This window comes from Schistocerca nitens, chromosome 5 (genome assembly GCF_023898315.1).
Source record: "Schistocerca nitens isolate TAMUIC-IGC-003100 chromosome 5, iqSchNite1.1, whole genome shotgun sequence".
Lineage (NCBI taxonomy): Eukaryota > Metazoa > Arthropoda > Insecta > Orthoptera > Acrididae > Schistocerca > Schistocerca nitens.
Genome location: NC_064618.1, coordinates 668,770,803 through 668,798,613, shown reverse-complemented (window position 1 = coordinate 668,798,613; position 27,811 = coordinate 668,770,803). Strand labels below are relative to the sequence as shown.

General features: G+C 40.1%; 1 protein-coding gene and 1 non-coding gene across 2 annotated transcripts in view; one reads left to right on the top strand and one right to left on the bottom strand.

The window, feature by feature from the left end:
- The window catches only part of LOC126259590 (uncharacterized), a 93,045-nt gene that overhangs the window by 7,186 nt on the left and 58,048 nt on the right, over positions 1–27,811 (top strand). Inside the window, exons 2-3 of the mRNA XM_049956502.1 lie at positions 16,018–16,078; positions 22,522–22,554. Of these exons, the coding sequence (XP_049812459.1) occupies positions 16,025–16,078; positions 22,522–22,554 (87 nt within the window). The 5' untranslated portion in view covers positions 16,018–16,024. The remainder of the gene's footprint in view (positions 1–16,017; positions 16,079–22,521; positions 22,555–27,811) is intronic.
- Positions 11,901–11,973, bottom strand: Trnas-cga (transfer RNA serine (anticodon CGA)). Its single transcript has one exon. It is a non-coding gene; the product is annotated as a tRNA-Ser (tRNA).

Sequence of the window (27,811 nt, the reverse complement as noted above, 5' to 3'; positions counted from 1 at the left end):
AAGGGGTATGGTGCTGCAGTCCTCTATCGTAAACGAGTTTTTGAAAGCTACATTTAGAATTTCGGCCTTCTGTTTATCATCGTTACATTACCCGTACTGTCAGCAAGAGAAGGTATTGAATTATTTGTAGCGTTCATAGATTTTACGTACGACCATTTCGCATAATTTCTGTTTGTCAGCGGGGCAGTGACTACGTTTAAAACGACTGTACAAAATTCCCTGCTGAGGAGTTTTGCTGGAAATCACACAGACTACTGTTGTTTTTATGATCGAGTGTTGGGCTAAGCGTGATCTCTTGCGCTTTCGAACGTTCGAGGTCAAAGATGCCCATGTCAGTAGTGGCTCAGCGTCTACGAAGCACGGAGAACCCTGCAGTGTCCATCGCTAGTTTGTCTGTACATTTCCGTTTTTTTTCTTTAAACAAACTGCCATCCTACCGTAAATGTAGAGTTAATAAGAGTTGCCGCTACTGACAAAAAAAAAAAAAGTTTTTAACTACAGCTTTTCTCGTGCTCGTCAAACTGTGGAGTGTGCATTTGGTATCTTAGTTCCAGATTCATGTGCGTAAATGGCCCTTTTAGTGTAAACTGCAGACTGTAGAGAGAATTGTCACAGCTACGTGTGTACTGTATAATTACTCGAGGACTCAAACGTTACATCAAGTAATCTCGCCGAGGAGGAGGAAATGGAACCACTGAGTACTAACCGGTTGCTGTCGCCTCCTCCGAGTAGGTGTAGAAACGAGTCGAGCTTTCCTTACGTGCAAAGTGTTTTAATTCATCAGAAGATTCTGTTCTGTGACAGTATGCAGCTATAAAAGAAGGGGACAATACTAACGTAACGCAGTTACAGTAATAACTGATGTAATGTAACTCGTCTGGATCATTCTTCCAATTTTATCCTGTATTAATTCATTGAAGAAATCTGTACTAGCTTGAATGTCGCCATAGATATGAAAATTGCGCATGTTAATCATATGGCAAAATACTCTGCTGCTATTGTGCTATCATTTGGCAAAATCTTGTTTCGATATCTAAAACCGTTTGAGATACGACGGATTTATGAATATTTCATTCTGGCATTCTCGTTGGCGCAAGTGTTCGGGACTGAGAGCATCACCTACAATCCATTTCTTCGAGATTGGAGACTGGTAGCGATATCCTTCCAAGTATAAAGAATAATTCAATACATTAGCTACATTTTGCAAGCAGCAACGTATGACTAACATGCACCAAATGCAAATTCGTGGCGACCCATATTTTTCCATCCAAACTTTAAGAATTTTTCTAGTGGTTTAGCTAATCTCGGAATATCACAATAACTATTACCATTCACGTAATGATAAGCAATTCGTCATGAAGCTGACAAAGTAAGCTGTGAGATGTGCGACAGTCAGTTTGTTAAGCGAATAGTTTCTTTACAGTCGTTTGAGAAAGATTGCAGATCGGCCTACTAGCGCGCCTTGTCGTCCGAGCGGGGAGCAGTGAGCTTGCTACCTACCGCGCAGAATCAACGGGTCCCGAGGGAACGACGCGGGCGCAGTAGCAGCTCGGACAACCCTTGCTAATGGCCTGCCCTACGCCTCTGCTGCACGCAGTGTGCGGTGCCTCATCGGAAAGCGTGGTTTACAAAAGCCACACTGCCTCTGCTCTACCTTTGCTGCGTGCCTTAAAAGCCTACAGCTTAGAATTCAAGTGGCAGCATTCGCATCTAACAAGTTTGTTTCGTTCTTTAAATTGCTGCAACCTGCAGGGCCGAAGTGGCCGGAGATGGCGAAATACTCCTAGACGGGGAAACAATGTCCCATCACTGCGTAACCAGGGCGGCCAGGATGCATTTGTGACCTTTTTCTTTTGTTCTTTGATGAATTCCTGTATCGAATTGATCAAAAATTCTCATGAAACACAGAATCATACGTACATCAAAAAAAAGTTTTGGATCACTCCGGTTCCCAGAACTCCTGAAGATAGACGTTGACTGTGGATTACGGACACAGTCCTTTTGACTGTTCAGAGACGTCATTAAACCCGCCCAAAGATGTAAACAACCATGTATGAGCAGTGCCTATTAGACGGAGGGGGTCCGACAGCCTATCAGTTCCAGTCATTCCACCGGGAAGAGAAGGTACACGGCTCGTGTTGTCTGTAGTTCAACCATTCCTAAACGGTCAATACCGCGGTTCGATGGCGTCCGCATCGTTACTTTGTCTCAGGAAGGGCTCACGACAAGGGAAGCGTCCAGGCGACTCGGAGTGAACCAAAGCGATGTTGTTCGGACATGTAGGAGAGACAGAGAGACAGGAATTGTCGATGACATGCCTCGCTCAGGCCGCCCAAGGTCTATTACTGCAGTGGATGACCGCTACGTAAGGATTATGGGTCGGAGGAACCCTGACAGCAACGCCACCATGTTGAATAATGCTTTTCGTGCAGCCACAGGACGTCGTGTTAAGACTCAAACTGTGCGCAATAGGCTGCATGATGCGCAACATCACTCCCGATGTCAATGGCGAGGTCCATCTTTGCAACCGCGACACCATGCAGCGCGGTACAGACGGGCCCAACAACATGCCGAATAGACTGCTCAGGATTGGCATCACGTTCTATTCACCGATGAGCGTCGCATATGCCTTCAACCGCACCATCTTCAGAGACGTGTTTGGAGGCAACCTGTCAGGCTGAACCCCTTAGACACCCTGTCCAGCGAGTGCAGCAAGGTGGAGAGGGTTCCCTGCTGTTTTGGGGTGGCATTATGTGGGGCCGACGTACGCCGCTGGTGGTCATGGAAGGCGCCGTAACGGCTGTACGTACGTGAATGTCATCCTCCGACCGATAGTGCAACCATATCGGCAGCATATTGGCGAAGCATTCGTCTTCACGGACAATTCGCGCTCACATCGTGCGAATGACTTCCTTCGTTCGACTAGAGTGGCCACCACGTTCTCCAGACATGAACCCTATCGAACATGCCTTGGTAGATTGAAAAGGACGAATACAGGCATGTATCAATGCAAGAGCACGTGCTACTGGGTATTAGTGGTACTGGTGTGTACAGCAATCTGGACCACCACCTCTGAAGGTCTCGCTGTATGGTGATACAACATGCAATGTGTGGTTTTCATGAGCAATAAAAAGGGCGGAAATGATGTTTGTTTTGATCTCTATTCCAATTTTTTGTGCAGGTTCGGGAACTCTCGGAACAGAGGTATTGCAAAACTTCTTTTGATGTGCGTACATGGGACGCATTTCGCTATTGACGTGCTCTGTGGACAGTTCCTCGGATCACAAAAATGTCGTTGTTCTGGCCGTATACACACTCGTAGCAGACAGGCCATGGTGGCTTGACCACAGATCATTAAGCATAGGCTACAGAATAATGTGTATCGGCTACCTTCCATGCGAAGTTTAGCATCTTCTACATAGGTATTGGCGCGAAATTTAAAACGATATGGCTATTCTAGAGTTTGCGACTTACTGACTCACTCTCGAAAGAAACATTGAATGGCGCTCGATACACTAACCAAGTACTTGAAATTTTTGTCATTCGTTAATGGTTTACGAACGAATTATCTTCAAGTGTTAATTGTTTCAGAAGCATAATTGCAACCCCTATTTTATTTCTGCGCGAAACCAATGTTCGTATCCAACATTTGCGTTTTCTTTTATTTACATTTAACTGTTACCTCGGTTCTAACGCCACAGTCTGCGCTACATTAACACCTGCCGAAACATCTCAGCTGAAGCTGGCTCCATATTGCAAACTGCGCAACTACGTAGAATTTGTGGCACCCCCTGTGTGGACGGTAGCTCACGGCGCCACTGCAGAAACCGACGAGCTGTGGCGACACTTGCGTTACTTGGATGAACCTGGTTATAGTATTGTAGCAAAATACTTTTACGATGTGACGTCCTCAAGACGTTTGCCACTGATCTTGTAATCAAATGTTATCGCGTTCTTTCTCGTTGTTCTAGGTAGGTATTACACTGCATTTATCCATACGTAAAGAGGCGTTATACATGCAAATCAAATTAAAAATAGTTCACATCCCACTGTTCCGACAGAGGTTTTAGGCAGATTACCCTTGGGTATAAGGAAATGTTTGGGCTGGAAGTGCCATCCCAAAAATTCCTGAATGGGACTCCCTTTATCCCTCTACCAGTTCGTCTGGTATTTGGCTGAAAAATCCCTGACAATCCAGTGGATCATTATTCGAACAGCCCGCCGTACCTATCGGGATAGGGAATGACAAATATTTAAAAAATAATTAAAACGTCTTGGAAATCTCGCTCAAGGATTACTGAATTTCATTATGATCTTGCAGCGACGGTACTTAGCTGTAGATAACATTGGGGAACAAACTGTTAACGATGCTGATCCAACTTGATAAATCATTTGTGAATAATGACGACGATAAAGTTTCTGTTACGCCTTCTTGGTCCACACCCGATGTTCGTTCCGATCTGCTGAACAGCCACTATCTGGTATACGGTACTGGACTATGTTAGTCAAATATTCATCGAGCCAATCAGGTACCTGCGAACATTCTCCGTATGATCGAATCTTTGTTAGTAATCAGCGATGTGGTAAAGCGCCGAACGTCTGTTACAAAACTAAGAAGGGATCCTACCTGTTCACTGCACCAAATATTTACAGGATTTCTGTATATCGATAAAACATACCGTATATCACACGAGTGATGTTTTTCTGAATCCGTGCTGATTTATTGAGGGAAGATTTTCATCCAGGGATGCAAATAATGATTGAGTGTAGAACATGCTCTGGGATCATTCAACAGAAGGGGGTAAACATTATTGGTCTGGAATTTCTACGTTATCGTTATTTCATCCTTTTGTAAACAGGAATGACAAGCTAGGAAGTTGGGTAATTCTGCAGTATATTCAGCGTAAAATGAAACTGGAATTCCGTCAGGGTCTAACGCTTTCTGCACGATTTTAGTATCGGTGTTGCTTGTTAATATATCAAATTTGAATGTGCGACTGTCTAACATTGATACCGTATTATCCGTTCATTGACTTTACGTGTTTCCAGAATGTTCCTGATCATCTTTCGTCAAGATGGGACTGAAAATTATTGTAGGTTCGGCACATGCCCCTTTTTTTGCGGGTGCACGAGTTATTGAGTTTTCTGTATAGGTCTCCGTTCAGTCTCTTTCTGTAGGTAGTGTGTAGTAGTCTGTTTTCGCAACATTTTGTGAATGTCATTAAACCAAACCGGGTCTTTGCCCTCTTTTATTGCTCGGTACTTATTTTGCTAGAGCGCTGTTCGTAATGTCTTTTACTGTCAACCACAATTGTTTAACTTAACCCGATCCGGCTCAGAGGGTCGACTGTAGCTTCGAGGCTCCTCTTTCACTGCATTCTGTTTCCAGCCTTCTGTCGCCAATCAACCCCCATGCCGATCTGCAACAGACTTCTTGTATTCAATCTCCTCACCTTCTCCTTTGATCTTAATTTGTTCTTTTACCAGAGTTCAGTTCGGCTTTTACCGTAATAGTGACCTTTATTTCCACCCACCACAAATACTCTCGTAACTTGCGTCATGCTCTTTTTGCCCTAATTGACCACTATTCCTGTAATTATGGGGGCGTGCTGAAGAGAGATGCCTCCCAAATTTTTATATGAAAACTCTTGAAGCTTCTTAAACAAAGCAGTTACCTCAGCAAGTAGTCTTTAGTATAGGTGTGTCAGTATTGTCACATAATATAGCAAAAATGAACGAAACCATTAGTATTTGGAACGTTTTAAATATTGTGAGATCCAAGATAAGGTGTTATCCAACCGAAGACAGTGTAGGACAGGATGGTGATGCTTTCGCAATGTTTTTGGTGGCTCTGATTATTCAGAAACGTGAATAGTCATTTCACGTCTCAAATAGAGCTACATTGGATAGGATAGCGTATGAAGAAACCGACTTTATACGTAATAACGGGATTAATAGTTTTAGAGGTTGTAGTGCTAGTGGCAACGGCGAAAATAGCACTTCTCAAAGAGAAGCCAACAGATATGCAATGTTATTAATATTTTAACAAAAGTTTTGGAAAAGTCTTGAACGTATTTATGATCCACGTGAAGTTGCGACCTCATCATTGAAGAGACACCCATATGTAAAAAGCGCATCGGACATCGAAGTAATGTTTGATTATGCGGAGAAGAAAGACTAAATGAACATATATTTTGAGGAAAAAAGGCAATCAAAGAACTGTGAAAAAAACACTACACACTACCCCAATAGAAGGGAAATGTATACATTAGAGGCACATAAAATTTTCGACAATGCAAAAAGCAAGGGAAATTGGGCACACGAAGTTTAAATGTCGTGTAACTTTGGTAACACGTCTCAACAAAGAATATAGGAAGTGCCGTAGACACATCACTGCTTTCATAACAGGCGGAGACGTTCGGAAGATCAAGATATTGACCAGTCTGGGGCCCTTCATGTCGAAGAAGTATACCAGAAAACTGAAAGTTCCCACATACAGCCACACTGCATTTGGAACACTGGTCAAAGTGGATTTAATTATGAACTAACCTCTGGTGCGCCACTATCTAAAAGGGGAAATTAACAGTTGCCTTGATCCAGTCTGCACACAGTACAATTTATAATTACGTAAGTGATGCTGGACATTCGATGAGTGGACACCTAAAAAATAAAACTGTATTTGTCTTCAGGAAAAAACTTTCGACCGGAAAGTTAAAATGGCCACTGAAGACAATCCTCGACCAAACATATTTTATTTGGAGGCTAGTACAAGTGAGAAAATGTCAAAAGATCATTTAAAAACACTTTCCATGAATGTCATTAGTGTTTATGTACACAACAATAGTAAATTATTCATTTGCGGGCAAAGACATTGAACACATGTTCATTTCCCCAAAAACAAAATACGCCCAGCCTTTGGATGTAAATTTCTTCAGGCAATATAAACTATGTGCCATAAGGCTAAAGACACCCTAAGGACACTCTGTTGTGACTTCGACGTTAAATTAGGAAATAGAATTTTCATAATGAAAATGCATTCTATTATTCAAAGCTAGCTGTCTGCTCCGGTGTATCTGTGTTTCAGTATTCCTGCCAAGCGGCTTAGTACTACTACTCATGTTTCTGAATTCAAGAATGTCGGACGAGTAGCATTTTAATTTGCAACTCAAGAATGTGATTCTGAGGATTGTCCAGATACTGCTTTTATCAAATGTGCCTCTTGTCATTCTGGCCGGCCGCGGTGGTCTTGCGGTTCTAGGCGCTCAGTCCGGAACCGCGCGACTGCTACGGTCGCAGGTTCGAATCCTGCCTCGGGCATGGATGTGTGTGATGTCCTCAGGTTAGTTAGGTTTAAGTAGTTCTAAGTTCTAGGGGACTGATGACCACAGATGTTAAGTCCCATAGTGCTCAGAGCCATTTCTTGTCATTCTGCATATTGTTTCATGCATTTTGTTGAACTTCCTGCATATTTTTAAAAGCCGATAGTGGGCAAACTAAGGGTAATACAATCTAATGCTTTCACTATACTGATCACAGTGGTAAGTAAAGTGTCTAAATACTCTTGGAACTCTGAATTCCTGTTGGAGCCGAGACTCATCCCTTTTGAGTAAATGTATGACGTGTAATATCTCAACCGATACTGAGAATAGAATAAAAAATGCAGAGGCATTACTTTCCAGCTCGCTTTCGTACTATGACGATCGCTAGCCTCCCCCCCCCCCTCTCCCCCCCTCCCTTTTCATGCTTGACATACTCGAAAAGATCGGCAATGTTTGTAGCCAGGAAGTCTAAAAACCTATGCACTATTCCTCGTGTTGGCTGTCGGATTAGTTGTCGGAGGCACCTGTTTGGCAATGGATAGAGTATTACTTCGCAAGACCGCTTTGTTCTTGCTGTCGCTAAAGTGTGTGTGTGTGTGTGTGTGTGTAACCAGTCGATACTCGTAGGCGTACTACAACTACTACTACTACTACTACTACTACTACTACAGTATTCTCAGGTTATTCGGTGCTGCCGAGTTAATGTTATATTTGAATAACTCAATGGCCATTGTGTCTGAACTAATACTCGACCAAATTTCTTGCCCTGACACGTGATGCAGAGTTAAACTGGTCTGACCGTGTAAATGATATTTGCAAAAGCTATGTACTACCATATATGTTCTAAGAAAACTGACACCTTTTTGTAATATCACCACTCTGAGGCGAATATATTTTTCACTATTTGAATCCCATCTAAGCTATGGGATAGAGGTATGGGGATCCAGCAGTAAAGGTAATATGAAAAGTGTACTTATCTTACAAAAGAAGGCGCTTAGAATTATGGGGAAGAAATGTGCCAGGGAATCCTGCAGAAATTTGTTTGAAGAATTTAAAATACTAACTGTTCATAACCTGCATGTACTGAAGATAATCATTATGGCAGTAAACAGTAACAAAACACTTAATAAAGAAATACACGATCACAACACTAGAGGTAGAGAGAGACCCCGTATCATCTGTCATAGAACAACACTTAGTGAGAAAAGCCCTCACTATGAAGGCATAAAACTACTGAATTGCTTCAATCCTAATATCTCCAAATTGCCCATTACAAAACTAAAAAAGAAATTAAAATTATGGCTCCTAAACAATCCTATATATTAAATAGCTGAGTTTCTAGATTTAGTACACTTGTATGATGGAAGACCATCTGTCTAAAAATATATGTACTCTCAGATCTGAATACTGTGTCACAAACTGTAGATTCCTTAATCTAAGTTTTGCAATAACAAATTGTTTTTATGTATAGTCCATGTATGTAACATTGTACTCTCAGCTAAATTTAGAAAAAGTTGTGTAGATAAAAGTGCCAGGCAATAATATGTAACTCTAGTAAGGCAGGCTTTGACTTATCCAGAAGAATGGAACAAAAAACCTTTTTTTTGTAATCAGTTGATGTTGGATCAAAATAAATAAATAAATAAATATGGACAAGAGTAAATGTGGGTGGTGAAAGATTGATATTAGGATCAGTCCGATTCTTTTTTGGACCTCGCTAAACCTAATATTAATGCTTGTCCCAATAAAAACACGTACTGAGGAGTCTTATCTTCCCGCTATACTTCCCACATGGTGTCGAAAATATCGCAACTCTGTATTTAAACTAATTCTCAGTTTCTAGCGTGTTGTGGGGGTTTCTGCTTTTTTGAGAGAGACATGAACCCTCGGACGTTACTGCGGATGCACTGCCAGTAAGAACTTATGATATTAAATTCCTATTCTCTTAACGACCAGCCCTCACAACGATATTTCAAATCGACGTATGTGCAGAGACCTCACGATTGAGGCTGTCTGTCTTCAAGGCTTCTGCCAATCTCCGGAAAGAACTGAAATGGTCTCAGAACCCACACGTCAGAGAGCGTTGATGCTGATGTGTGCCAAGATGTACAGCTGGCTGCAATATGTGTACTCAAATGCTCTCGTGATGACCTCCCTTGTAGACAATTCCTACCAGGAAACACACGAATTGCACATTAGATTTCGCTCCCGTGACTCTATATAAAGATGAAACTGCTTAAAGTAATTTTAGAGAAGAGTTGAAACAGTTTTTTATCCTCTTAGATGAAGAGAAGCAGTCATTTAATAATACTTACAAAAAGCAATACACATGAAAGCAGCTTTTCTGAATGTGGAAATTTTGAAAATCTTGTTAACCATGCCAATTTCAAAATGCACATCAAGTGAGCGCGGAGTAAAAAAAAAAAAAGAAAAAAGAAAAAGCAAAGAAATACAATGTCAGAGGAAAGACAAATAACATAGTTATTTTACCCATATACCGATTTACAAGTTAATGATAATTATGAGGTAGTAAATATCTACAAAGTCGGAAGCAAGGGAAAGACTTTTTTAAAAAAAAGGATTTCACATGTATTTCAATAAAATTTTATCAATTTTGTTCACACTTTTGATTTCATTTTAACCCACATTTATGGTTTTCATGAAGAGGAAATGAAGCCGACAAGACCACGCAAAAGCGAATGCAGTTCAACATCTTGAAGGTTCTCTGATCTTTTTTCTGCCACGTTTGCTACAGATCTCGAGCATCCCTTCGTTTCCGTAGAAGAAAACGTAAACTTTTTGCCATGTGTCTAAAGCTCGCTGGTATATAATACTTCAAGGTGCGCATGATAAACTGGCACAAAGTAATCAGGAACAGCAATGCCAGCAACTGAAAGTATTCGAATTTCATAATCATAAAAAAGTTCTCTTTTTGAAAAGTACCAGTTGCTGTAAAACACAAGCTTGGGCAAGTTGAATATTGGAAACAATACTGTAGGAATTGCGAATATTGAAAACTTTGGCTACGTGCTGAATCTGCACGTGGATTCAAGGGCGCCCTCACGATAGTTTGTAGGAGGGGACGACGACGACGGCACAAGGAGGTATATGAAGTATATGTAATATACTGGAAGACTTCTAAGAAGCTATAATAAACTTCCAGTTCCGACCATGTTAAAAACTTGCGTAATACAGACTTTTAAATCATTTTCTTGAAAGTAAAACACCTGACTACATTATTTTTCTCTTCCCCTGAGTGCGAGGGAGCAGCCGTCGTCCCTCCTTGCCCCCTTGTATTGGCACCATTGCGCGGATTAATAGATTTAGGAACACTTTCTCGTTGCAAAGGTGCTACACCGCATTGATTATAGTACCTTGTAAGTCTAAGAAATATTGGATCTGACGGATATTGGCAACTCGTGCAGTTATGTTTAACTATTACTTACAACTTTTATTGTTACGCTTTAATCATATTAAGAAAGCGCTGGCTTGACTACTGAATGACACATCTATGGTGGGAGCTACTATTGAACCCTCAAAGATTGCGCAAAATCAGAACTAATTTGAAAGAAGTAGACCCAGCTCCAAGGGGATGGACGACATGAATTATTCCGCTTCACAAAAATTGATAGTGCGACGAAGTCCGTGATAAATTATCTTCAAGGTCAGGCGCCGCGATAGTGTGCGTCCGGCGGGTTGGCCATTTTGTGGTGTAATCGGCTGGCTGTCGACACACCGTCTAATCTTGACACCGAGAAACAAGTACTACTGCAGACGTAAAAGAACATGAATTAGTGTAAAGGAATAGATGTCAAAGGTTAGGTGGTGAAGAACCGACGTAACATTTAGTATTTATAAATTAATTAAATTATTTAAAAATTACTACCGCCGATTCGGACGTAAAAACGACCTACACATCGCACGAGAAACCCCTTGTGCAATGCCTACTTAGATTCAACTGTTTCTCCATCTCCGTGCGTGTTCCCTGTCACATACCACGTTTATGTACGACACAACTTGTAGAAGAGGAAAATCAGATTTTAAAAACTGATTTCTTTCTTGTTTACATATTAGGCCTGAATCGATTTTGCCAGCCCGATCAAATATCAGTCTTCCCGACGTCACGTTTACACTATGTTTCACACGAAAGGCGTCAGTAAATCAGCTGGCCAGATTTAGTTAACGCCGTGAAGTGAGACTGTTATTCCTTAACTGCTCTAGTCCCGGAGAACCCCAGACGATAGGATACAATACATAGTACGCGAACGGAACAACAGATGGCACCTGTGTTCTTGTTAATCCTCAGTGAAGTGCTGCCTTTTAACGCGGAGTGTTGAATGCGGTGTTTCCAGTATTAATGTGAGATAAAGAAAAAGAGGTCTCAGAATAGCCCACCAGAGTGTAAACGTAAGTTGTTTTTGACTATCTCAATTAGTGTTTTATAGTGTTTTACGCGACTGAAATCTTAGAGTACTTCGAAAACAGCACACTTTCCATGATAACATTAATTCCCAGAATGAGATTTTCACTCTGCAGCGGAGTGTGCGCTGATATGAAACTTCCTGGCAGATTAAAACTGTGTGCCCGACCGAGACTCGAACTCGGGACCTTTGCCTTTCGGGGGCAAGTGCTCTACCAACTGAGCTACCCAAGCACGACTTACGCCCCGTCCTCACAGCTGTACTTCTGCCAGTACCTCGTCTCCTACCTTCCAAACTTAACAGAAGCTCTCCTGCGAACTTTGCAGAACTAGCACTCCTGAAAGAAAGGATATTGCGGAGACATGGCTTGGTAGAGCACTTGCCCACGAAACGCAAAGGTCCTGAGTTCGAGTCTCGGTCCGGCACACAGTTTTAATTTGCCAGGAAGTTTCATATCAGCGCACACTCCGCTGCAGAGTGAAAATCTCATTCTGGGCACAATACAGTCAGTCATCTTCCAGGTGATAAACGTGAAGCAAAAACGATTGATTCAACTGACACATTATCTGCTTGGGAACTGTTCATTAGTGAAGATTTATTGCAACTAATACTCACCAATACAAATGTCAAGATACATGACATGTCAAACAAATACAGAGCTCCTAAGCCAGTGTTCATAAAGCCGCTAGATATAATAGAACTGAGAGCATTTCTGTGTCTGCTTTATTTATCTGGAGTAATGAAATCCAATCACGAAAATGTTGTTGGACTTTTTGTTAATGATGGAACTGGTCGTGATGTTTCGAGCCACTATGAGCGTTCAGAGATTTTTTTTTCATTTTGTCTTGTTTGCGATTCGATTGTGCAGCTATTAGAGATGTGTGGGAACTCTTTATAGACAAATGTCAAAAGTATTATACTCCAGGAGCGTACGTGACAATCGATGAAATGTTAGTACCCTTTCGTGGTAGGTGCAAATTTCGCATGTGTATGCCCAAGAAGCCAGCCAAATACGGCCTCAAAGTTATGTACCTTTGTGACTCACTAACATTCTATTTATGCAATGCATTTGTTTACACATGAAAAGGGACAAATAAAAGTACATTATCAATCCCAACACAGGATGTTTTGGAATTAATAACACCAATTGAGGGAAGCAATAGACATGTGACAGTAGACAATTGGTTCATGTCACTTGAACTCTGTGATCAACTAGAAGCCAAAAAGTTGGCTGTCTTAGGTACTCTAAAGCAAAATAAACCGCAGATCCCAGAAGAATTCAAACCAAACAGAAAGCGCCCAGTAGAATCTGCATTATTTGGGCATAACGAAGGAAAGACAATTTGTTCTTATGTTCCTCGGAAAGGTCGAGCTGTTGTGTTGCTTTCGTCTATGCATCACGATCAGAAAATTAGTACTCAACAGGAAAAACCTGAAATGATCATTGATTACAATTCCACAAAAGGAGAAGTGGACGCACTGGACCAAACATGCGCCAACTATTCGTTATCACGGCGAACACGCAGATGGCCAATGTCTGTATTTTATGCCATTCTAAACATAGTAGCAGTCAATGCTGCTGTCTTGCTTGAGTGCACCAAACAAATGATTTAAAAAGAAGAGAATTGCTACAAAAGCTTGGAATGGATTTAGTAAAGCCCCATATACAACGTCGAGATGTCCGACCACTTTCTCGTGAACTGAGAGACGTTGTTAAACGTGGTGGTACTCCTCTTACCTCAACATCTTCAGAGCCAGAACCCATGAGGAAAGCAAGATGCTACATGTGCGCAAGAAATGTGGACAAGAAAACCAAAATAGTGTGTGAAAAATGCTCAAAACATGTTTGCCCCAACCACAGTTTTTTAAGTGTGCCAAAATTGTTTGTAATCATATCTCAAATATGTAAAAATGCTTATAATATTCAGTGATGAAAGTGCAATTCAAAATAAAATTTGCTTAAATTACAGTTTCGTTTTTCTTATTGGGGTACACCGAGACCCCACTAGAGTATTAGTGTATGAGCATTTCACTAGAGTAGTTACGGGTTAACATGTTTGTAATTACCTTATAACACAGTACTGTTTCATTGTATCGGAGGAGTATATTGTACAAGAAAACTTGTAATACCTTCTTGATCCTGATATGTTTACGCATGTGGTGATATGTTTTCGATCGGACTGAGGTTGAGATGTTCCCAGCAGCAAAACTACAGACAGTTCTGTTCTTCCACCTTCGTCCCCCCACCCCCTCTTATCGCCTTCAGTTAAGTACGATTATGCAGTGGTTAATATATCGGACTCGTACCCGAGAGAAGCGTATTTCAAACCCCTGTCATCTTTCTTTCTTCGATTAGGCTATTGCTTCGTCCTCAGTCATTTAGCTGTTGATGGACCACAAAGGCCACAGAAAGTGTTTCACCGATGCTTGTAGTCCGTGGGTTAGTGCGTACGGTACCTTATAAAATATTTAACTCAAACAAAACATGTTGTATTCGTTGGCCTTCGTCAGCTAAATGTCATGGTGAAGATAATTTATCTTTGACAAATTCTTTAACATCTCATATTAGTCCAGGCAAAAATGTCACGCGAAATCAGTGTCATGATACTGTGACTTGGCTGAATCACAATTAAAAGCACACACACAGTATTATTTAACCACGGCTTCGCAAGTTACGATCTGGTGTCAATGTTGGCACCTAGCTCTGAAAGTAGACATGAGATAACTAGTAGCTATCCTTGTGGAAGTAAAGTCCCACAAAATCCTGGGGAGCCCATTTTATGTGCAATGGGGCGGTTACAAAGGGTCCGTGGTAATTAAAACGAGTAGTGATTTCAGATTTGTTGGTAGGAAGTTGGTGATCTGTAGTAGAGGATTTGTTTATGAAATACCTGTATCTGTCATGCTATAACACCAAAAGTGACATGATTTATATTGATCTGTCGGGGAAACGAGTGTATACAACGCGGGGGATATCACAAGAATGTTTAATTGCCAAATGTCCGACGGAAGTCTGCTTAGAAAACTGGAATACCGGTATCTTGTGGGGAAAAACGGCGGGGCGTATTTTTACTGCTTTAAAGATCGTGAAATGCTTAATCTCTTGTTTATGGCCAGCTGTAGAAGCAAAAAGGAGCAGCCATTCTGGCCCCATCCTATTCAACATATCGGTAAGAACAACCGATACGTGCTCAACAAATAATACGCAGTCAGTCATCGTAAGAATTCTGCGTATAGACGCAGATGGTGCGGTTATCGGTGTAGAATTCTGTGCAGTATCATTATGGCAGATATTGTGCTGAGGCGGTGATTAGCCTAAAATTGCATTCCGTAAAGAAGCCGCGCGTCTGCTCACAGAGCGATCCGTCGCTGCAAAAAAGTTAAAAAAACCGGTTGGGAGGGAGGGGATGGTGGGTTGCTGACTCACCCGGTCCTGACTACCTGCTGGAGAAAGCAGTCCGGTTGGGATGACGCAATACATGCGACGGGGAGCGACGATGTTCAGCAGTTCACAGCAAGGCCAAGAACGCCGAACGGCAGTCGTTGCAGCATTCAAATCTTTCCCATATTCTGAATTAGCAGCTTCACGATTATTTATCATATCAACGACGAATGTAGGTGTAATCAACAGTAATTATTTCAGACAATATTTCGAATGCAGCAAACTTCATCAGTTCATAAAATTTAAGTTTATAAAATTTAACAGGACATGTCGACGTCGTTACCGTGGGGGTCTCTCTCTCTCTCTCTCTCTCTCTCTCTCTCTCTCTCTCTCTCTCTCACACACACACACACACACACACACACACACACACGGGTCTCTTCTAGAAGGAAAATCATTTATAACTCATCAAACTGTAAAAGTCCTATTTCTAAATTAGTTGAATCCATGAGAAGCATAATACAATTTACTCTCCGTACAAAAAGGATGTATTCTGCACTTACAGAAACTTCATTGTCGGAGAGCATACAGTTTCAGCAGTACAAGAAGCATGTGTGAATAACTGAACTGTCCCAAACTCAGGTTGTAAAGATATGCCAGCAGTGAATGTACATCATAATTTATTTTTTCCGTAACACTTAGCTTGTTCCTGAAAAAGGGCAACTTTAGTTACTAATGACAGTATCAATTACTCTGTAGTGGACATTCATGATGTTTTTGGTAATGTGTAAGCTCACTCTTTAAACATACAGATGTTACACATCTCCACCTTTTTATTCTCATTTGCCAGTGTACAGTATCTAATAATTGATTATATTCTCTGTTCTCATTTCAGGGCAACGATGCTAACAGTCTGGTTTCGAATGATGGTGTCTACTGCAACATTCTTACTTATGGTATGATTAAGAATGTTACTTTAAAATATAGAATTATCAAAAATATTTTTTCTGGTTGCTGCACTACTGTAGATGATTGTTTCTATGTAAAATACTTATTTCTGGAATATGTCAAAGCAAGTAAACATCTGAGTGTTTATTGGCACTTTGCAAGAGTGACAAATCATTTTGAGACAGCAGTTGAAGTGTGCTCCATTTCAAATTTTCTTTCACAGGGTTTTTCTTTAAATGGGGGATGTCATGGCAAGTTAATGAAGGAAGGCACTGCAGAGAACTACTGTAACTGGAAGAGTGACCAATGGGCCACCATCTAATTGCAGGGACTGACTGTCTATTGACCACTCACCAACGCTGTTAAAAGAATCCATCTATACTGTAGTCATCCATCATTAAACGAGGGCCTGGCATTTCAGGAGTTATGCTTCTTATAGCATTCTCACTGTCTCAGTTCAATGTTTGATGGATACTGTCAAAATTTTTGACAGCTTGTGAAGGCCCATCAGTTACATAGAGCATAAAATTTTAGTGGAGAAGCTCTTAAGATTTTGAAATTACTTGTATGGCCATAATATTATGTGAATAACAAAAAGCACATGGGCTCCATAAAACATGTAGGCACAGGAGCTGATTTTGGTTTAGGATGAAAAACCAAATTTGCAGAATCCTCCATCCTCAAGCCATCTTTACAACATATAAATGATCATATGATTCATCATGGCTCCCCCTCTCCCCTTGGCAACATAGTACTTAGTTTAATTAATAAAGCCCACAGTGCAAAAAAATTGGTACTTCCCCCCTCCCCCCCCCCTTTCCGCCAAGGAGACATCACACTAACACCGAGTAACCCCACCCCTAATCTTGATACTGGGCTCACTTTGGAGAGAGAGTGCCCACAAGTTTCTTCAGTTAATGCCATACCAAACTAAGCTGACAGTATCCCATGAAGCTACCAAATTGTGGTGATTTTGATATCTATAATTCACCTGCTGTTCGACACACTCCCAGGCATTTTTTTGAGAGATCAAGATAGGGTCATTCAGCAGACCAGATGATGTGCAGTTGGGTGCCAGTGAGTTGGCAATACCATGAACATGTGTGTAGTTATGAGAACACAGTTGTCATCTTGGCATACAGCAATGTTCACATCATAAGCGTGTAGAAGGAAGGGAAGCACTTGGTCCCCAGTAGTGGTGAATTAAACATCCTGCTTCATGTTCAGTAACAGTAGTGGGTGGACACAACTCATAGTATGCAAATAAAATCCTCAAAACGTCACAGAACCAATTCTGACCTGAATTACTCCCTGTACACCTTGTGGGTTATACACCTAATCGAGCTGTCAGTGCACTTTACACTTCCCATCATCTGAAAAGAGGGAAAATTGACTTGTTGGAGCACAATAAACACCTCGAGTCAGCCATTGTCTAGCTTGGGTGCAGTTCCCTTAACAATGTTCCACTTGAAACTCATTGGGATGGACTGTCAGTAACTAAAACCAACAGTTTGTGCCTGGGTTTGCAACCAATGTTAGCTGTTGATTAGAATCTTTTTACTACCTCTGTTCTTGTGCAGTGTTACATTGATGAGAGTGGTACACCATTCCTGTAGGCATGTTGGGCAGTTAGTGTTGCTCCATCAACAAATTTGGCAACTTTGTTGCTGGTTTTGTCATGAGCACATCTAAACCTGATAGATTCTTCCTGTCATTCTGCCACATCTCTGTGTTGAACCATTTTACACACTAATTCCATTTAACTGGCTGGCACATACACACCACTTCACTGCCATGGCTTATGTCAGCAGTGATGTCACATGGCTGCCTGGTACCAATTCTACACTGTGTGCAGCACTCCAAGTGACCAATGTGCTTCTTTAAGAGGGGGTGACAAATATTTTGTTTGGTAAGCTTAATTGCTTTAGGAAGTGTGGAGAACACTAGGATTTAATTATCTTGCAAACAGAATTTGAGTATGGAACTGTCAGTAGCCTGGGTTGTCTGTCAATATAATTCTAAAACATATCATACAATGTCACAGCTGGTATTAGTGTCCTTTGTGATTTTTGTTTTATGAGCTTGTGGGTGTGGTCAAAGGCATGTTGCCGTGCCTCACATTTCATCTCTCAGTGCTAGACATATCATCAGGGGCTATAAAGACTCAGAAAGCAGTATCAAACTGAAACAAGCTCAGCAAGCCTAACTTTTTATACACATCCACACCATGGTGTATTTCTGACCTTGCCAAACTGCTGCCCAGGATCACGGAGTTGTGCTAATGTGATGTGTATCACAAAGCTTTGAGTGGAGAGGAAATGGTTCTGTGTGTTTTAATTAGCACTAAGTGCATCTTCTCTTCTGTTAAAATTGTTTTTGTCTTTAGAATTTTTATGGCCCCCTTTGTATTCCCTAGTATGCTAATAATTAGATCTTGATAAAACCATAGTATTAGAGAAATGAATTTTCTGGTTCCCTGGTCCCAATAGACAATCTGCTACTACCGATTTATCGATGTTCCCGAGGCAACAATTTGCTCTTTATCCATGTTCTCCAGGCACAAATTGCTCCTGTGTTTATTTAGTCAAGTGTAAATGCTTTTTATAGTTCCTATGTACACTTGACCAGTGTGCAAGGGATTTTATATACTCCTGTTGTGGCAAGTGGCAGGTGTAGGTCCTTTGCAGTATTCAAATGTGTGCACACCTTTGTTGGTGGTTTAAACACTGTCAATTGTGTGTAGTGCAGTGTTTTATCTTTGTGTGTGCAGTCATTTCTTCTGAAAGCTGTTCTTAAGTGATAGTGTGATGTAAAAATACTGTGCTTCACAGATTCTTCTAGCCAAGATGACTAATGTTTCGATCACACCTCTTTCTCTGCTTTGGATGGTGATGGCAAGTTTTGTGAAGATACACGTGCGTGCGAAAGTGGGTTTTCTGCAGACATTGTTCTGTATAGTTCCATCAGGTTTTCAAAGTACCTGTGCATTTAAAAATGAAACCTGACCTTCTTTCTCCATTTCCACCTTTAACTTTACATTAAAAATAATATCCTTCAGAAAATTTAGAAATTCTGAGAGTGCTGTTTCTCTATGGGGTCATATAACAAAAGTATTGTCAGTGTATTGAAACAGACATGAGGGATCCTACTTCACTGACTGAAGGACTGTTTCTTCAAATTTTTCCATATAAAAAATTGCTTAAACTGCACTGAGTTTGCTCATATAATTTGTATTGCTGTTTGAAGTAAGTTGTAGACAGGTAACCAGTCGTCAGGTAACTAGTAGCACTAACAACAGAGCTTAAAGGAATAGCAGGTTTTCAAATTTTTGGTAAACCATTCTTTCTTGATGGCAATGATTCTGGTTTGATGAGACCCTTCTTGTTGATTGGAGAAATCGAAGAGGCTTTTATTAGCTTGTTTATTGCCTTAAGAAGAAAAGTTGTGAGATGCAATTTTTTTTTTTTTTTTTTTTTTTTTTTAGCGCTCAGTTTCTTATGACCTAAGGGATTGCCAAACACGTTGCCACTCTCCTGCAGTCATTTATAGTAAAAACTAATACTTCATTAAAGATTCTGGTCATTTTATTAAAAAATTAAAAGTTCTGACATGATGTCTCACTTGGAAACTGTTTTTGCAAATGATATGCGAGATCACTTTAAACATTATCTATACAAAATCACTTTCGGTGGGAGTTACAATTACATGAGCAAACTCATGGCATAGCTATGGGGAACCTGCTCATAAGGTTTCAGTGAAGAAATATGGAAAAATTTGAAGAAACAACCTTTCAGTGTTGAAGATTCCCTCATGTTGGTAGCGGTATGCTGATGATACTTTCATTATACAGCCTTATAGAGAAAACGAACTCTCATAGTTTCTAAATTTTCTGAATGGTATTAATTCTAAAATAAAGTTCACACTCAGAAAGTAGAAAGGTCAGATTCCATTTTTGATTGAACCAGATTCATAGAAAACCTGATGGAGCTCTAGGGCACAAAGCCTGCAGAAAACCCACTCCCTGCATATATCAACAAAAATTCGTTACCATCCCAAATAGAAAAGAGGACTGATGAAAATATTAGTGGTCTGGGCTAAAAGAATTGGTGAACTGCAGTACTTGTAGGATGAGCTCAATCGTTCAAGAATGTCTTTTGAAAAAATGGCTGTTCTGATAACAGATAAATAGGGCACAACACCCTAAAAGATCTATAGATTCTTGTGAAAAGTAGCATATGAAAGTAAAAGTTTACCCTCCCATTTGTCAAAACAGTTGCAGATAGCAGATACTAAAATGACATGAAACTGACAGTGTTTGAACCAAAAACTGTTGCATGCATATTTGAAAACTACAAAAGTACGAGCGTCTGCCACTTGCCACAGCAGGATTACACAAAATCTTGTGCACATGGGGGTCAAGTGTATGTAGGAACTAGAAAAAGAATCATTTACACCTGGTTAAAATGTAATTGTCTGAGAAATCCATATAAATCAACAGTAGCAGGTTATGCACTGGGGCCAGGGAACCACCAAATTTATTTATCCTATGGTAAGGTTTTATTGAAATCCAACTACTACGGTGTCAGTATGTACAAAGGAGCGATAGAAATTTAAACAAACAAAAACAATTTTAATAGATAAGAAAAATGGAAATTAGAAAGGCCGATTTGATTCATTCATCCAGGGAACTTTTTAAGGTGATACAGGATTTGTTATCATACTATAACAAAAATAAATACCTAAAAATTACATACACAAGCAATACACAAGTGTGTGTGTATGAGAGTAGGAAATGTCGTCTGCTGAAGTAACCATCCAGGCATTTACTCGAAATGGTGTAGGGAAATCGTAGGAAACCTAAATTAGGCTGGATGAACAGAGCAAATTCTGTGCTTCTGAATATGAGATCAGTGCCTTAATAAATGGAATGTCTCATTCTGTTCATCTGTATTGTACAATATTTTTTGATTTATGCAATTTTCAAAAGATAACTTGTAATATAAAGCATATTTTTGAAGTACATCAGTGAGAGCGCATACACACACTATGGATACCTGCTGGTAACTCCTGGACCTGAACAAGCCCCTTGCACCCCCTCCAGTGTGTTAAGAAAACTGATTATAGACGCGTAAACATTTAACTATGCCTCTTTAACTTCCTTAATGTCCTCTCCTCAGACTGCTTGAAAAACTGAGTAAGCATCCATCCATGATAAGGGAGATGTTGAACTCAGGAGAATGATAGAATGTTACCATGCACAATAGATCATGGCACATCATTTTCTTGTAAATTGTAATCACTTATTGTAATGTGACAGGATGTGGGATAGTTCTCGCTTTCATTATAACCACAAGTCCTTCAAGTAATCTTTAATTTGTAGTATATATTACATGTGAAGAATATATCTTCATCTCCTTGGCCAATTTATTATGCAATTTTTTCACTGATATAAAATGCTGCATTGAGGTAAAGAGGAAGAATGCCCATGTGGTCAGATGAACCTTGTTTCAGGCTGTTTCAAACTGCAGGCCGATTTCATGTCCCAAGAATGAAACATGGCAGAGTTCGGTGGTGATTTGGGCAGCTATATTGTGGTGTTCTGTTGCAGCCATGGTTACTCTGCAAGGTAGCATTACTACCAAGGATTGTGACCATTTGGGATGATCAGGTCCATTCCATGATACATTGTTTGTTCCCCAGTGGTAATGCTGTCTTCCTAGGTAATAGGGCCCCTGTTTACACAGCTCGCATCATCCGGGACTGGCTTTGTGAGCACAAAACAGTTTTTGCATGTCATCAAGCCACCACAGTCACTAGATCTCAGTATTTAGTGTGACTTTGTGGTCTACTTTGGAGAGAATGTTGCATCAATTGTTATCCATATTCATCGTTGTTACCTGCACTTGCCACTATTATGCAGGAGAATGGTATGAGATTCTCTTCAAACCCATGCAGGACCTGTAGTTATCCATTCCTAAATGACTGGAAGCTGTTTCAGATGCCAACTGTTTTAGTAAATGGTATCAGACATTTGTGTACTGTTTGTAGTGTTTTCATACTTTAATAACTTTGAATAAGGACATGGAACGAATGTGTGTTCAGGAAGCACTGCTGCAGGGAAAAAGAGATTAACTTAATGAAAAGTAGTGTGAATTACATAAATAACCTAGAACTTTGGGTGGCAAGACAAATTGTGCATGTATAGGCTACCTGGCAATAATGTGAATAGATGAAATTTTCATCAATAGCACTGATAGGTGGTAGGCTGTGTACATATTGATCTGGGAATAACAACAAATAAAATAAATATTTATGCACAATGTGTGTGTGTGTGTGTGTGTGTGTGTGTGTGTGTGTTTTATGCATTTGACTATCTGAGAACATAATTACTCATTCTTGTTTTGTTGCTTTTTCTAATTCTCTAATGCTTATTCTTTTATTAATTTTGCAGATGGCAGCAGAAGCCCTTTCAAGTCCACATGGTGTAAGTCATTGTTCTCAGTACTTTTAATACAACAGAAAATCACAAGCATGCTCACTACATTTTTCGTACATTTACATATGTCTCACCTAATATTAATTACAGGAAAGACTGGATAACTGCGCAAAAGTGTAAAATTTCAAGTGATGCTAAATTTTGCTATATACTTGAAGGACAAAGCCCTTCCACATCGCAGAGCAAGTATTATAGCCCAGTATACATGTTTAATGTATTACGGTTGAACCTGATTTATACGTAACTCTGTTCTGCGTAATTCTTATTTATATGTAAAGTTTTGTTGGTCCCAGCAAAATATAATTTAAAATGCATTAATTAAACCTTAAACAATGGAAAATCGAGGATGGAATGTAACAATATTATGAAAAGGAAAGTTGCTAGTCACCGTATAGTGGAGATGCTGAGTTGCGGATAGGCACAACCCAAAGACTGTCACAAATAAAGCTTTCTGCCAATAAGGCCTTTGTTAAAAAAAAAAAAAAAAAAAAAAAAAAAAAAAAAAAAAAAAAAAAAAAACTGCAGTCTAAGGCAACTGAAGCCACACTACGAGCAGCACCACCAGTGTATGATGGGAGTGGTGACTGGGTGGGGGTAAGGATGAACTGGGGCAGGGAGGGGGCCAGTGAAGTGCTGCTGGGGGTCACACAGGGACATGGTGGACAGAGTGTAGGGCAGCTGTGTGCCGTCAGAGGTTAGACGGATTGCAGGGGAGATGTGGTGAGGGGTGGGGGGGAGGTAGCGGAAAAGAGAGAAGTAGAAAGACTAGGTGCAATAGTGGAATGAGGGCTGTGTAGTGCTGGAATGGGAACAGGGAAGGGGCCGGATGGGTGAGGACAATGACTAATGAAGGTTGAGGCCACGAGCGTTAGGGGAATGTAGGATGTATTGCAGGAAAAGTTCCCGCCCATGCAATTAAAAAAAAAGCTGGTGTTGGTGGGAAGGATCCATATGGCACAGGCTGTGAAGCAGTCATTGAAATGAGGGATGTCATGTTCGGCAGCATGCTCAGCAAGAAGGTGGTCTACTTGTTTCTTGGCCACAGTTTGTCGGTGTCCATTCATGTGGACAGACAGCTTGTTGGTTGTCGTGCCCACATAGAATGTAGAGCACAGTGGTTGCAGCTTAGCTTGTAGACCACATGACTGATTTCACTTCTGTCTAACCTACCGAACCGTCCGAAGCTGCCCTGCCCTCTCTCCACCTCCTCTCTGAGCGTCCCCCAGCAGCACTTCATTATCCGCCGTCCCTACCCTACTGTCCCTCCCTGCCACAGCCACCTCTTTACTCCCACCCAGTCTCCACTCCCATCATGCACTGATGCTGCTGATCATAGTATGGCTTCAGTTGCATGTGTCTGTCATCTATTTTTGATGATTGCCTTACTGGCTGAAATCTTTGTGACAGTCTTTTTGCTGTGCCTGTCTGTGACTCAGCATGTCTGCTATATGCTGAGTGGCAACTTTACTTTTCATAATATTGTTAGTTAAACATTATGTATACGTAATGCATTTTTACATAATTCACTGTTAAAAGTAACAAATTCTGGTGGAATGAATTGAGTTTTATGTAATTATAATGAGCATTGTTGTTTGAAAAGAAGCCCTGTGATATTTTCTGTAGCTTTAATGATGTATGTAAGTACAGAAAGTGGGTGGTGCAGCAGAGAAAAGGAACAAAAACATGATTAACCAGAGTGGGTGGCATGGAAACAAGACTCTCTTGGCTCTGTTGTTTTCATTACAAGAATTTTTGTGGTAACAATCGAGAAGCTAAAAGTTGCATGCTGCCTTTATTGTTGAACAGAAGTTCTGTCATCAAGTTGCATTTGATCAGCCATGGAGAACAGAAAAGGAAAAGTTACACACTAGATCAGAAAGTAAAATTCATATAAGAGGTGGATGCTAATCCACACAAAACAAGATGTGAAATTGCTTCAGATTTAGGAATTGCCTGTACCATGCTATGTACAGTCATCAGCTTAAGAAATAGTATTTTGAACAAGTTTTAAAAATTGGGTGCAAAATCAACAAAATACAGCTGTCAGTAAGGAGGTAGATTTGGAAAAGCCAATTTTTACATGGTTCCAGCAAAAACAGACTGCAGTTCTATCATTGGCGACTTGCTGAAAGCAAAGGCGATAGTTTCAGCTAGAGGTATGAACATCACAACATTTCAGGATTTTATCAGGATTGTCACATGGATTTAAAGACCATCATGGAATCACAGGGAGAAAAATTTCCAGCAAATTGAAAGCTTCATGGAGCAACATTGGATTGATGAGATTGTGCTGGGTATCTTGAGGAGGATTATAAACATCAAATCATCTACAAATGTGATGAGACTGGTCTGATCTGCAGTTTGCTTCCTAGTGAAAAGTTGGCCGAAAAGATTGACGCCATGGAGGGAAGAGAAATAAAATTCACGTGACAGTTCTTCTTGCCATGGATGCAGATTGATCTGACAAACTTCCAATACTTGTGGTAGGAAAATCTAAGAATCTAAGGTCATTTCAGAGGTGTAAAGATGAAATCTATGGAATACAAACCCAATAAAAATTCTCGGATGATTATGATTTTAATGGAATAGTGGTTAAAAAACTGGTTATTAGAATGAAAAGAAAAGAAAGATGACCCTCTGTATTATGGATCGATGTGCAGCACATCCACCCCAAGTAGTTTTGAAAAATGTTTAGTAGAATTTTTGCCTCCAAACTACATCAGTGTACAGCTGTTTCATTTGGGAATTATTGCAAATTTCAAAGTGTATTATAGGGAAAAAAAAGATTCAACATTTGATAGCACTGACTGAGGAGGAAATTAAATCTCTCCATTAACTTCTTACAAGCCATGGAATTTTGGCTGCCTGGCAGCTGGTGTCATCCTTCTCGGTCAACTGCTTCTGTAATGCTGGTGCTTAACTGGGAGAGATTGCTGCTGCTGCTGCTGCTGCTGATGATGATGATTATGATGTTGTCTGATAATGACCTAGCTCTACTAAAGAATGCAGGTTTCGACAGTTTTGTACATTTTGATGGTAATCTCACAATGTGCACAGAACTACCGTATGAGAGGATTATTGCTGATGTGTGGCAACATTGCAGTAATGATTAAGAAAGTGGACCAGTTTCAAGTTAGTGATGGAGACGGAAGATGACGACTTGAACCTTGAAACACTTAAACTGAGTGAAGTGTTAAGTGCTGTTGGTGTGAGCAGGCATTACAGCAGTGCGAGAAGATGTAGTGGAAACATTATGAATTCATATTAATGAAATTTTGCAAAATGAGGTGTATATGCATAATGCACGAAAAGTGAAACAAGCCAAGTTATCCAGTTTCTTTGAAGCAGGATCAAGTTCAAAATAATGTATTTTCTCTTTAATACTATATCTTCATTTGTACAGTACAAAGTCCCAAATTACAATACAGTACCTAAAGCAGGACCAAATAATACTTTTTCTTTTAATACTGTATTCTAGCCTTGTTGTTGGTAAAATTTACGTATTTAGGCCCATTGTATGTTTTCAGTGAAAACTCTGATTTGTGTTACTTATCTATATCTGAGTTCAAAGTAACTCTGAGTTACAAGTACTCTTTCCTCTTCCCCTGATAAACGTATAAATCAGTTTCAACTGTAAATATTTTTTTAGTATATGAAAATGGCAGTGTGCATATGTAGTTATGTTCTTCTTAGCTTTGTTAAAATAACTGATTCCATAAAGACTTCTTTCTTGTGTTGTCTTTTAATTCCTGTCTTAGATACCTGTGTTGGTATAGCACACCTTTCTTATATGTACATTTTCTGATTACTGAGTTTCATTTTTAGCCCTTATTTTTAGATTGTAGGTCTTTGCTGCTTACTTAGTCTCTCTTTTTATGGACTATTCTTTTCTACAAGGTGTACAACTTTGCTTCTGACATTTTTTTCTCCAGCATTTGAGGCTTTAATGAAAAAATTGGTTACATATGTATCATTCAAAGTATTTTCCATCGCTGGCCACTCCTTTCTCCCATCTTTTGGGCAGTGTACGCATCCCGCGTCGAAAAAATTGTTCGTCTTTTGAAGCGATCCATGAATCGATCCAATTTGGGACTTGACACATTTTGAAATGGCTTGCTGTGTCACTCCCACTAATTGTGCCAATTCTTCTCGAGTTTGATGCGAGTCTTCACTCAGAAATGTCCGCACATCTGGAATCTTCGAAAACATTCTCTCTTCCACTACTATGCCGGTCTGTGACGTTAAAATCACTGTTCTTGAAGCATTGAATCCACTCATGACACGTTCTTTCACTAATGGCGTCCTTACCATATGTACTCGAGGTCATTCAATGAGATTCAGCCGCTGCTTTCTTCATATTGAAACAAAACAGTAACACCTGCCGCAAATGACGAGAATTAGGCTCGTAAACTGACATTTTCAATCAAGAACAGCTTTATGATGCAGACATAAATTGACTAATGTTTGAATGAGGTTATGTTGACAGAGGTCCAAGCTAACTGCCTGACATCCATGATCCGTTTCTTTCGACCGCTACTTACCATTGTCACCACGTATCAGCAAATGGCGGAAGCAAACCTTGTGTTTAGTGTTGTCATCAGAATCTTTCTGCACATCAGTCATTTGAAGGAATCTTGTTGTGTGAAGAACCCGAGCAGTCATTTGTCAATGTGAAGTGCCTCACAAACAACAAATCTTATGTTTTTAAGAAATCAAAATTGGTTGGCACTTGATGAAAGTGCAAAGTTGTGTGAAACTTGCTTTATTTGTCTGTCCTTCATTTAAATGTGAACACTATTTCACATTCATTCTTATTTGTATTGATTAAAGAAATACACAGACAAGTTCTCATCTAAAACTGTATTCGGAGCAGAGTAATTAGTTAGTTCCATTTGCACTTCAGTAGTGTTTGATAAATATTGTTGAAATGAACTTAACTTTAATTGTAATGATTCCAGTCTTCAAAGAAGTTCAAATAGATGAGTAAAAATAATTAATGGTGTAACATGTATGTACAAAGGAAGAGTTGATAGGTATTTCAGCTAGTGATTTACATGTAAAAGATTAAAACCGGTCTCAGTGACTTACTGAAGAGAACAGCTCTCACTGACACTTGACTTGGATGGTGCAGTGAAAGCATGCTCAGGATAAATTTTCTGAAGAGACACAACAGAATTATGGTCCACCTCCTATATTTTCTTTCATTTTTGGAACTTTTGAGATTAACCTTTTAGTTCTTTCAACA